The sequence below is a fragment of the Carlito syrichta genome, unplaced genomic scaffold, assembly GCF_000164805.1.
Source record: "Carlito syrichta isolate Samal-C Ts95f unplaced genomic scaffold, Tarsius_syrichta-2.0.1 Scaffold304708, whole genome shotgun sequence".
Taxonomy (NCBI): Eukaryota; Metazoa; Chordata; class Mammalia; order Primates; family Tarsiidae; genus Carlito; species Carlito syrichta.
This window is the reverse complement of record NW_007248804.1, coordinates 50,365-62,474: the sequence shown is the minus strand read 5'-3', so window position 1 is coordinate 62,474 and position 12,110 is coordinate 50,365. Positions and strand designations below refer to the sequence as shown.

The 12,110-nt window shown below is 42.7% G+C and overlaps 1 protein-coding gene across 2 annotated transcripts in view; it reads left to right on the top strand.

Moving 5' to 3' along the window:
* The window catches only part of TRIP4 (thyroid hormone receptor interactor 4), an 81,339-nt gene that overhangs the window by 40,959 nt on the left and 28,270 nt on the right, over window positions 1-12,110 (top strand). For both annotated transcript variants that reach the window (XM_008060710.1, XM_021713742.1), the window contains exons 9-11: window positions 1,247-1,434; window positions 6,210-6,334; window positions 8,895-8,986. In XM_008060710.1, coding sequence (XP_008058901.1) covers window positions 1,247-1,434; window positions 6,210-6,334; window positions 8,895-8,986 — 405 coding nt within the window. The remainder of the gene's footprint in view (window positions 1-1,246; window positions 1,435-6,209; window positions 6,335-8,894; window positions 8,987-12,110) is intronic.

Genomic DNA, 12,110 nt, shown 5'->3' with positions numbered 1-12,110 from the left:
CCTGAGCCCACGGGTTCAAGACCAGCCTGGGCAACTTACTGAGACCTCATTTCTACAATAAATTTAAAAATTAGCCAGGCATGGTGACACACACCTGTAGTTTCAGCTACTTGGAAGGCTGAGGTGAAAGGATCGCCTGAGCCAAGTAGGTCAAGGCTGCAGTGGTCATGAGCATGCCACTACACTCAGCTTGGGCAACAGAGTGAGACTCCAACTCGAAAACAAACAAACAAACAAAAATGATAAAAATTTGGGGGCACTTAATCTTCTTTCTCTGAAAGAAGCATTAACTTTTATCATTCTCTGACTAAACTGTTGCCAAGACTCCTCAATCTTCTATAATTACCTGTACCCTGTAATTCTCTATTCCCTTTACATGATGGGAGCCTTGTTTAAATAGTTCTCTGCCCTCTCTTTCAGAAGACAAGTTGATTATTTCAGGATAAGAGAATACTTTATGCATATAATAGTTAGAACTGTTGCCCCCAACAACATCTCTTTGGTGTCAGCATGTGTCTCTGCCCCTAAGCACATGAAGAATTGTGGACTCAAATGTTGAACCCTCATTTGGCCAATAGAATTATGTTGGGAAATTATCCAGAATCTAGTATGGCTTATTAATAAGTATTAACTGGAAATAATTACAGCTCTTTGGTCTAATAGTTGTGCTGTTGCTGGAGTTAAGACGCATTATTGGAGATTTCAACATTCTAATTATCCTTTTTTTTTTTGAGTTCGTTTCCCTCTGTCACCCAGGCTGGAGTACAGTGGCATGCATGCTCATGGCCACCGCAGGCTTGACCTGCTGGGCTCAGGTGATCCTTCTGCCTCAGCCTTCCAAGTAGCTGGAACCACAGGCATGCATCACCATGCCCAGCTTATTTTTTGATTTATTATAGAGATGAGGTCTCGCCATGTTGCTCAGGCTAATCTCAAACCCCTGAGCTCAGGCAATCCTCTTGCCTCCACCTTCTAAAATGCTGGGATTACAGCCTTGAGTCATCACACCTGGCAACTCTATTTATCCTTTAAGATAGGACCTAGTTATCATACCTGGGACTTCTACTGAATTTATACCATCTCTACCTTTTTTGGCTTCGTTTCAGACAAAGATGGCTTACATTTTTCTAAGAAAATGTTCCCAGTATGATTTCCTAATTATTAGCATTCATGTCATTCTGCCTACCTACCTAGATTCTTCCCTTGGTAGACAGAACTGTATGTTTGTTTGTTTTTTCCTGTATAGTGGGTTGACCATACGGGTGCAGCCTCACAGAAGAAGGCTTTTCATGCAGCAGGCTTTGGAGTAGAGTACAACTCATTTCAGCATCAGTTGCGAATCCAGGATCAAGAATTTCAGGAAGGCTTTGATGGTGGTTGGTGTCTCTCTATGCATCAGCCCTGGGCTTCTCTGCTTGTCAGAGGTATTAAAAGGTAAGAAGAAAAATGAATCTTGGCAGTGGAAGATCTTAAAGTAGCATAAACTAAATTTAGAAACATGGATTGGAATTTGTTTTCCCCAGTCTAGTGGTGATTTATAATCTTCAGTAGATAGAGCTTTAAACAATGTATTCATGTTACTGACTTGGTAGTAGTATTTTTTAATTAATTAACACATTTTGGGGGCTGGGTATGGCAGCTTATGTCTGTAATCCCAGCTCTTTGGGAGGACAAAGTGGAAGGATTGCTTGAGCCCAGGAGTTCAAGACCAGCCTGGACAAAAGAGCAAGACCTTGTCTCTACAAAAAAATCAAAAATTAACTTGGCGTGATAGCACATGCCTGTAGTCTCAGCTATTTGGGAGGGTGAGGCAGAAGCATTGCTTGAGCCCAGGAGGTTGAGGCTACAATGAACCATGATTATTATGCCACTGCATTTCATCTTTGGCAGTAGAGCAAGACTCTGACTCTAAAAAAAAGAGAACGAGAAAGAAGAAAAGAGAAACAGAAATAAACATTTAAAAAAATAGAGATAGGGTCTTGCTATGTTGCCCAGGCTGGTCTTGAACCCTTGGTTTCAAGTACTCTTCCTGCCTCAGCCTCCCAAACTGCTGGAATTGTAGACATGAGCCACTGTGTCCAACCTTAAAAAAATTTTTAATTGGCAAATAAAAATAATAGTAGTAGTTTTTTAACTGAATAGCTAAAAAAAACAAACTGAGCTTTAAAAAGATAAGGATCCAAGTCATAAGAGAGATAGAATACTACTAATTTTTTCATCTTGGAAGGAAGTCTATTTAGAAAACTTCTCCTGACTTTGTCTTCATAATACACTACTAGCAGCCAGGCGCAGTGGCTCATGCCTGTATTCCCAGCACTTTGGAAGGCAGAGGTGGGAGGATTGCCTAAGCTCAGGTATTTGAGACCAGCATGAGCAACGTGACAAGACCTTGTCTCTAATAAATTAAAAAATTAGCTGGGCATGGTGGCACACGCCTGTAGTTCCAGCTACTTGAAAGGCTGAGGTGGGAGAATCACCTGAGCCCAGCAAGTCGAGGCTTTGGTGGCCCTGAGCATGCCACTGGCACTCCAGCCTGGGCAACAGAGTGACTTAGCCCCAGTCACACTCCAAAAATATATATACTAATGTCAACCTTAATGGTTTGATCCTATTTGAAATTTAAAGTTTTTATGACTTTATTTGTTTAAGACATCTACATAACTCTGATTTTATTTTCTAGCTTATGCAACTATGATTAATCTGACTAATGACATTGTGAAACTATTTTATCTTTTCTACAGAAAGTGGGAAAATAGCAAGAGATAAGTAGAGGTCTTATAGAGTTGAGTCTTACATGTTAATGGTGGTAATAGCTTACTATTCCATGATTTCTTATGCTTCTTCTTAAACCAAATTTTTTTGTGTTTTGAGTCTGAGTCATACTCTGTCACCCAGGCTGGAGTGCAGTGGCATGCTCACAGCCACCGCAGCTTTGACCTGCTGGGCTCAGGTGATCCTTCCGCCTCAGCCTTTCCAGTAACTGGAACTACAGGCACACGCTACCACACCTGGCTTATTTTTTTTTTATTGTAGAGATAAGCGCTCATCAAATTGCCCAGACTGGTCTCGAACTCCTGAGCTCAGGCAATCCTCTCACCTCAGCCTCCCAAAGTGCTGGGATTACAGGCTTGAGATACGTGCCTGGCTTAAAATCAGTTTTCTAAAATAGTTTTTTTCTGGCTGGGCGTGGTGGCTCATGCCTATAACCCAGCACTTTGGGAGGCTCATCTGAGAGGATTGCCTGAGTCCATGGGTTCAAGACCAGCCTGGGCAACTTAGCGAGACCTCATCTCTACAGTAAATAAAAAAAAAAAATTAGCTGGGCATGTTGGTGTGCACCTGTAGTTCCAGCTACTCAGTAGGCTGAGATGAAAGGATTGCCTGAGCCCAGCAGGTCGAAGCTGCGATGGCTGTGAGTGTGCCAATGCACTTCAACCTGGGTGATAGAGTGAAACCCCCACTCAAAATTTTAAAAAAGTTTTTTTCATTGCTTTCAACTATATAAATAAAAAATTGGAAAGTACAAAAAAGTAGCTAGAAAAAGAAAGATTATATCTAATTCCTCACCTAGAAACAGCTATTGTTAACATTTTGGAGTGTTTATGTCTATTTTTTTTCCTGTGAAAATTGTTATATAATGAGATCATGATATATGTTTGTGTTTGTTTTTCTTCTCACTTATTACAACATACTCATTTCTCTTTTTTTTCTCATTTTTCATTCTTATTTTTCCTGTTAGAAATTTATGTACCTGGCAATATCCCAACATATAACAGTAAAAATGCTTTATATTTAAATAGAAGAAGTTTAGTTTTCAAAACAGTAGCTCTAGGGAATACAGTCATGTGCCACGTAATGACATTTTGGTTAACAATGGAACATGTATACAATGGTATTCCTATAAGATTATAATACCATATTTTGCTGTACCTTTTCCATGTTTTAATGTGTAAATACACAAATACCATTGTGCTACAACTGCCTACAGTATTCTGTACAGCAATATTCTATAATTGTAATGTCTTTCATCTAAACTAAATAATCTGGAGTTACCAGCAAGTGTGTAAGTGCACTCCATAATGTTCATACAACGACAAAATCTCCGAAGGTCACATCTCCTTGAATGTATCCTCGTCACTGAGTGACACATGACTATAGATTAGGCCAGTATTACTGTACTCTTTGGCAAATAAAGACACTGAGGCAGGCAAAAGTAAAGTAGATTGCTCTGAGTTACAGAGCCCATTAGTGGCCAAGATGGAACTGGAGCTCAGGTTTTCAGAGTTCTCTTTTCACTCTGTTGTGCATGCTTAAGTCATTTCCCTACTTTACTAAAAGAAAAATTATCATCAGCACTTGAGCACAATAGTTTCTGCTTTGGTGGTTTCATTATCAGCTGTCATTTCTCTCTTTTATTGAGGAGAGATACACCTTCTCTTGAGGTCAGGCTTTCCTGCTTTGGTTCCTCATTGTTCATAGCTCGTGTGTGTAGTGTCATGAGAACAAGTGCCTGTGAATCTGCTCCAGGTTAACTAAACTAAATGTCAGTTCTTCTCATTCAGTTCTCTGCAACTTAGGTGTCTTCCTTTTGTAAAGTAGGAAACTAAGCAGCTTGCCTTCTGCTAAGGGAATCAGAATGTCTACATTTCCTCCATCCTAGTTTGGATCTCTGTTATTCAGATTTTCTCACTGAAAAGAACAGGTTGAGCAGTGTCTAGCTCACAATCACTAATCCCACGGAAATAAAGTGGATGATTCTGCCACATTTACAGAACCATTTTCCTGGTAACTCCAGGTTATTTGGTCTAGATGGAAGACATATATTGGTTCATTTCCCATATTGAGCACCTACTATGTGCCTAGTATTCTTCCAATCTATGTTAGAAAACCAAGGATATGAAAACTTCACCACTTTATTTCCCATTATAAGAATGTGATGACTGGGCTCGATGGCTCAGCCTGTAATCCCAGCACTTTGGGAGGCCGAGGCAAGTATATTGACTGAGCCCATGGGTTTAAGAACAGCCCAAGCAATTTGGCAAGACCTCGTCTCTACAATAAATTAAAAATTAGCCGGGCGTGATAGCGCATGCCTGTAGTTCCGGCTACTTGGAAAGCTGAGGCAGAAGGATCATTGGAGCCCAGCAGGTCAATGCTGGGGTGGCCTTGAGCCTGCCACTGCAATCCAGCCTGGGTGATCGAGTGAGACTCTTACTCAAAAAAAAAAAAAAAAAAAAAATTTCCGGGCATGGTGGTGCATGCCTGTGCTTCTAGCCACTTGGAAGGCAGAGGTGGAAGGATGGCCTGAGCCCAGCAGGTCGAGGCTGCGGTGGCTGTGAACGTGCCACTGCCCTCCAGCCTGGGTGACAGACAGAGACTCCAACTCAAAAAAAAAAAAAAAAAAAAAGGCCAACCCCCTTGGGTCCCCTCCCACTGTGGGAGTTTTTCTGTTCTCTTAACAAATCCTGCTTAAAAAAAAAAGAAGAAGAAGAATGGGATAAGGTGTACTTTATTTAATTTGTTGGGAGGTGAAAGAGAAAAGTAGCAAAGCAATTATATTATTTTGAATGCATTCTGTTATTCCACTTAAAGGTTCTGTCAAATTAGTCAACAAGTTGTTTAAGTATCCACAAAGAACATAACCCTGTATATAATTAGTAAATGTAAATGGGATGTAGTTGTAATTTAAAGAGTAAAAATGGTAAGCATTTTAATTTACTTAAATTCTATTAAATAATTATTTAAAAGTACCATTCTTGGGGAATTGTGTGTATGTGAGGATATTTTCTGTCAGTTTACAGAACAAATCAACAGATCTTCCAGGAAAAGTTTAGCTTTTACTCAGAAGAGTAGGTATTTCCATATCCGTGGGACAACTTGGATGCCTTATAAATATAGGATTTGGACTGCAGAAGCACCAGGACTGGTGAGGGCTCCAGGTCTGAGTTATAGGAATGGGGTGAAAAGTGGAGAGAGATGACTTTTCTTTATTCTGATGATAGGAGGAATTAGATAACAGTGTTCATTCTTAAGTGAAAGGTAGTATGGGAGAAAAAGTGTTTTTCAAAAAAGATATACTTCTTGATAAGGTGTCATCTGTAGATCTTTTGGTTCCACTGGATAATTTGCTATAGGATTTGTCATGTATTATGGGATCTTCCAGGAACCTAGAATCTAGATCCTTCCCACTAAACTTGTATTTGTTTAAGGGTGGAGGGGAGATCCTGGTACACCCCCCACAGAGGACGACTTTGGATAGCAGCCACAGCCAAAAAACCTTCCCCTCAAGAAGTCTCAGAACTCCAGGCTACATACCGCCTTCTTCGTGGGAAAGGTAACAGCCATATGTTCTCCTTTCAATCTTACTTTATGGAGAGAAGTCACTGATATTCATCTTCTCTCATTTCCTTCTTCCTATGGCTTTTTCTTGGTTAAAGGGGACTTTTATTTCCCTTGAGTTGGAGTCTTACTCCTTCGCCCAGGCTGGAGTACAGTGGCACGCACGCTCACGGCCACCCTAGTGTCAACCTGCTGGGCTCCGGCGATCCTTCCACCTTAGTCTTCCGAGTAACCAGAAACAGAGACGCGTACTACCATGCCTGTAGTTTATTATAGAGACGAGGTCTCACCAAATTGCCCCGGTGTGGGGAATGTCAAACCCACAGGCTCAGGCAATCCTCTCGCCTCAGCCTCCCAGAGTTCAGGGATTACAGGCTGAGCCACTAAGCCCAGCTTAAAGGGGACTTTTAATCCTTCTGTTTGTTTGTTTTGTGGCAAATCATAGACAACTGTTCAAAGTATTATTTCATCAAACAGTACAAATAAAAATACCAGTTTCCAACACCAGAAATCAACCAGCTCGTCTTAATTTTATCCAAAAACAAGTTTTATTGTTGTTGTTGTTGTTGCTTTAATCAGGGGTGACTCAAATAGACATCTGCTATTGGATTTGGACAGATAGAAGTTGATTGACTTAAGCAGCATATTTTGGGGATCACCCCAAGCATACTAACTTTAGATCCTGAAAAAGACCTCTGACTTTTGGGCATCCTGTTTTCCTTCTCCTTTCCCTGCCCAGTTGTCTTAAGGGTAGAATAAACAGATAACTTCTGAACGATCTTTTTTTTGCATTGGAATCTCAGTCTGTCGCACGGACTGGAGTGCAGTGGCATTCTCCCAGCCACCGCAGCCTCGACCTGCTGGGCTCCGACAATCCTTCCACCTTAGCCTTCCAAGTAGCTGGAACTACAGGAACACGCTATCACGCCCGGCTAACTTTTCTGATATATTGTAGAAAGGAGGTCTTGCCAAGTTGCCTGGGTAGGTCTTGAACCCACGGGCTCAGGCAATCCACTTGCCTTGGCCTCCCAAAGTGCTGGGATTACAGAATGAGACACTGAGTCTAGCCCTGAACTATCTTTCAAAGTTTTTAAGAAACTAAATTTAAGGAATCACTAGGATTCCTAGTTGTGGTGGCTCAAACCGCAATCTCAGCACTTTGGGAAGCTGAGGCGAGAGGATTGCCAGGCGTGATGGCTCAAACCACAATCTCAGCACTTTGGGAAGCTGAGGCGAGAGGATTGCCTGTGCCCACAGGTTCGAGACAGCTTGGGCAACTTGGCAAGACCTTGTCTCTACAATAAAAAATGAAAAAATTAGCTGGGCGTAGTAGTGTGCGCCTGTAGTTCCAGCTACTTGGAAGGCTAAGGTGGAAGGATCGCCGGAGCCCAGCACATCGCCACTGGAGTGGCCATGAGCATGCCACTGCACTCCAGCCTGGGCGATAGAGTGAGATTCTGCCTCAAAAAAAAAAAGTACATGCTTCCTCAAAAACACATTTCTTTTTTGACTGATATGACTGGCTTGTTTTAAATTGTATTCTGACGTTCATTCCTATGGTTTTTACCATGTTTTTATGATTTTTCATTTATCACCATAACTGCCTTTCTTTGCTTTGGTGGATTCTTTTTTTTTTGAGTTGGAGTCTCACTCTGTCGCCCAGACTGGAGTGCAGTGGTGGCTCCCGGCCACCGCAGCCTCGACCTGCTGGGCTCCGGTGATCCTTCTGCCTCAGCCTTCCAAGTAGCTGAAGCTACAGATGCGTGCTACCACACCCAGCTAATTTATTTATTTTTTTATTGTAGAGATGAGGTCTCACCAAGATGCCCGGCGGGTCTTGAACCCGCGGGCTCAGGCAGTCCACTCACCTCAGCCTCCCAAGGTGCGGGATTACAGGCTGAGCCACTCTTTGCTTTCAAAACCCATCACTCCAAACTCTAATTCAGTTGAGTGTAGTAGAATCAATTGATTTGGAATGAATTTGTGGGATCCTTGAACTTTGATGGAATGGGGGCAATAGTTTTTGGGTTTTGGTTTTTTTTTTGAATTGGAATCTCACTCTGTCGCCCAGACTGGACTGCAGTGGCCACTCCTGGCCACCGCAGCCTCGACCTGCTGGACTCCGGTGATCCTTCTGCCTCAGCCTTCCAAGTAGCCGGAATTACAGGCATGCGCTACCACGCCCGGCTGATTTTTTGATTTATTGTAGAGATGAGGTCTTGCTGCCCAGGTGGGTCTCGAACCCGCGGGCTCAGGCAATCCACTCACCTCAGCCTTCCAAAGGCATGGGATTACAGGCTGAGCCACTGAGCCCGGTTAGGGCAATAGTTTTTAAAGGAAAGGTTTCCTAGTTTAGCATAGAGATAGTGGATGAACCCAGTCACTCACTAGTTTTTTTTTTTGCTAAATACAAACAGTTGTGCCAATTAAACCTCATTGTTTTCCTACAAATAGATAATGGAAATAGTTACTTGTTCACAATTGAAAACAGATTCCTGAGTTCCAGGATCATAAAGAAGGAAATTTATTCAATCCTTTTGTTATTCTTGATTCAGATGTGGAATTTCCCAATGACTATCCATCAGGTTGTCTTCTGGGCTGTGTGGACCTAATTGACTGCTTGTCCCAGAAGCAATTTAAGGAGCAGGTAAGTAAAGAATACTAATTTTGGACAGATGCTTGATTTGCCGCTATGACTGACTCATAGGTCTTTCAATACAGAATGTCCTGAAGATAGCAAGGTAAATCCTAGCAAATGAATTTTGACATGTGAGGAGAAAGAGAGTCTTTTGATAAGAAAATATTGGAGGAGGGGGGAGAAAAGACCAAAGTAGAAGCAGACAAAACTTAGTGATGCTTTGGTTTCTTGTGTAGGGGGAGCTGATACTTATACATTTCTGCGTAAAAAGCTTTGTTGCAACCTGGCTAACAAGTATAGGGTCTTCCTCCCTTACCAAAACCTGACTTCTTTTTAAAGAAACACTAGATTATCTTTTGAACCATTTTTTATGGGTGGTTGGGCTGGTTGTTATTTCCAATTCTTTTGGTCCAGTCCATTGAACTCATGATAGGCAAGCTTGATTGTCTGGACTGTGGCAGATATGAGAGTGTGTGTGCAAATGTACGTATGTAGGTATATATATATGTGTATATATATCTTATTTTGGTCACTAAAGATTAAATTGACATACTTTTTTTAACTCTTTTTTTTTCAAATTATAAAGATGTGGGGTACCATTCAGGGTTAGGTATACAAATGTTGATTATGCAGGTGCCCTTGTTGATGAGGTATGCCCCTCCCTCCCCTAGTAGTTTCCCTCAACTGCCAATCTCACCCCCCTCCCCTGACAGTTTCTTTCTAGTAGCTCTACTGTCAATTGCTTTCTTATAGTATTATAATTGTTCAAGGTCCGCTTATGAGTGAGAGCATATGGTACTCTGTTCTTTGTTTCTGTGATAGATCATTGAGTATGATCAACTTCAAATCCATCCAAGTTGCTGCGAAGTCCGTATGTTTGTTTTTCCTTATGGCTGCATAATATTCCATTGTGTATATGTACTGCATTTTTTAAAATCCAGTTCAATTTCAATGGGCAACATGGTTGGTTCCATGTTTTTGCTATTGTGAATAGAGCTGTAACAAACATACGTGTACAGGTATCTTTTTTGTAGAATGATTTGAGTTCCTCTGGGTATATTCCCAATAGGGGAGTTGCTGGATCATATGGAAGGTCAATTTCTGTTTCTTTCAGAAATCGCCACACTGAGAGGTTGCACTAGTTTGCATTCCCAACAGCAGTGCAGAAGCGTTCCTTTTTCTTCTCATCCTCACCAGCATCTATTGTTGTTTGATTTATTAATAATGGCCATTCTTACTGGGGTTAGGTAGTATCTCAGTGTGGTTTTGATTTGCATTTCTCTGATGATGAGTGAGGCTGAGCACTTCATGTTTCTGTTGGCTGCCTGTATATCTTCTTTTGAGAAGTGTCTATTCATGTCTTTTGCACACTTTTTAATGGGGCTGTTTGTTTTTTTCCTTTCAGCGTGTTTGAGTTCCTAGATGTTAGGCCTTTGTCAGATATACAGTTGGCAAATATTTTTTCCCATTCTGTGGGCTGTCTTGAATTGACATACTTAAAGTACATTTTTGAACAGTAGAGGGAGCCGAAGGACTTTAACTTAATTAGGTAATTCCTGAAATGTACGGCTTTTATGTTTAGGCTCAGACTGGCAGAAATCCAAAGTGGGCAAGTCCTTCCTTAAAGCATGAAGAGGCTTACCAAACAGCATGCTTTTCCTGTCCTTTGAACAGTTACTTTAGGTAATAGGTCTTCCACCACTGTGCTTAAAAAACAATGTTTTGAGCTGGGCTCGGTGGCTCAGCCTGTAATCCCGCGCCTTTGGGAGGCTGAGGTGAGTGGATTGCCTGAGCCCGCGGGTTCGAGACCCGCCTGGGCAGCGAGACCTCATCTCTACAATAAATCAAAAAATCAGCCGGGCATGGTAGCACATGCCTGTAATTCCGGCTACTCAGAAGGCTGAGGCGGAAGGATCGCCGGAGCCGAGCAGGTCGAGGCTGCGGTGGCCGGGAGTGGCCACTGCACTCCAGTCTGGGTGACAGAGTGAGACTCCAACTCAAAAAAAAAAAAAAAAAAAAGTTTCGGCCGTGCTCGGTGGCTCACCCTGTAATCCCAGGAGTTGGAGGCCAAGGCAAGTGGATTGCCTGAGCCTGCGGGTTTGAGACCAGCCCAGGCAACTTGGTGAGACCTCCACAATAAGTAAATAAAATTAGCCAGGCATGGTAGCACGTGTCTGTAGTTCTGGCCGCTTGGAAGGCTGAGGTGGAAGGATCTCTGGCACCCTGCAGGTCGATGCTGGGGTAGGTGGGAGTGTGCCACTGTACTCCAGCCTGGGTGACAGAGTGAGACTCTAACTCAAAAAAACAACAGTGTTTCAGCTTAATTTTTCTCAGTAATTTTATTGTTTTTCGGACCTGTTTGCCTTTCCGTTACTGTTATTACTGTCTTCTTTCTTTGCTATTCTCAGCCATCTTGCCCTCTCCTTTCCTCACAGACTTAAGCTCATGGTCACTAACTCTCTAGATTTATGTCTTTCATTTTCTTGTGGGTTGTCCCCTTGGCCTCCTCTGATTACTTTATTTGTATGAGTACAGTGCTTGCATTTTGGTGTGAGTTTTGACTCCTAGCTGTGTGTGCGTGTGTATCACAATCTCACTGTCACCCAGGCTGGAGTGCAGTGTCATGCTCAAGACCACCCCAGCGTCAACCTGCTGGGCTCAGGCAATCCTTCCATCTCAGCTTTCCAAGTAGCTAAAACTACAGATGCACACCACCATGCCTGGCTAATCTTTTGATTTATTGTAGGGACGAGGTCTCACCAAGTTGCTTGCCCAGGCTGGTCTGGAGCCCGTGGGCTCTGGCAAACCTTTCGCCTCAGCCTTCCAAAGTGCTAGGATTAGAGGTGTGAGCCACCATGCCCAACCGACTCCTAGCTCTTAGTTCTCCTCTTAGTACCTGATCCAGATCTAGGCAGAACCACGGACAGGTGGAGACCTCTTGTGCCTCACACACCTGTGCCTGTGCTATCCCTCTATGAATCTTTAACCCACTTTTTTTTTTTTTGAGTTGGAGTCTCACCCTGTCGCCCTGACTGGAGTGCAGTGGCACGCTCCCGGCCACCGCAGCCTTGGACCTGCTGGGCTCCGGCGATCCTTCCATCTCAGCCTTCCAAGTAGCTGGAACTACAGGCGC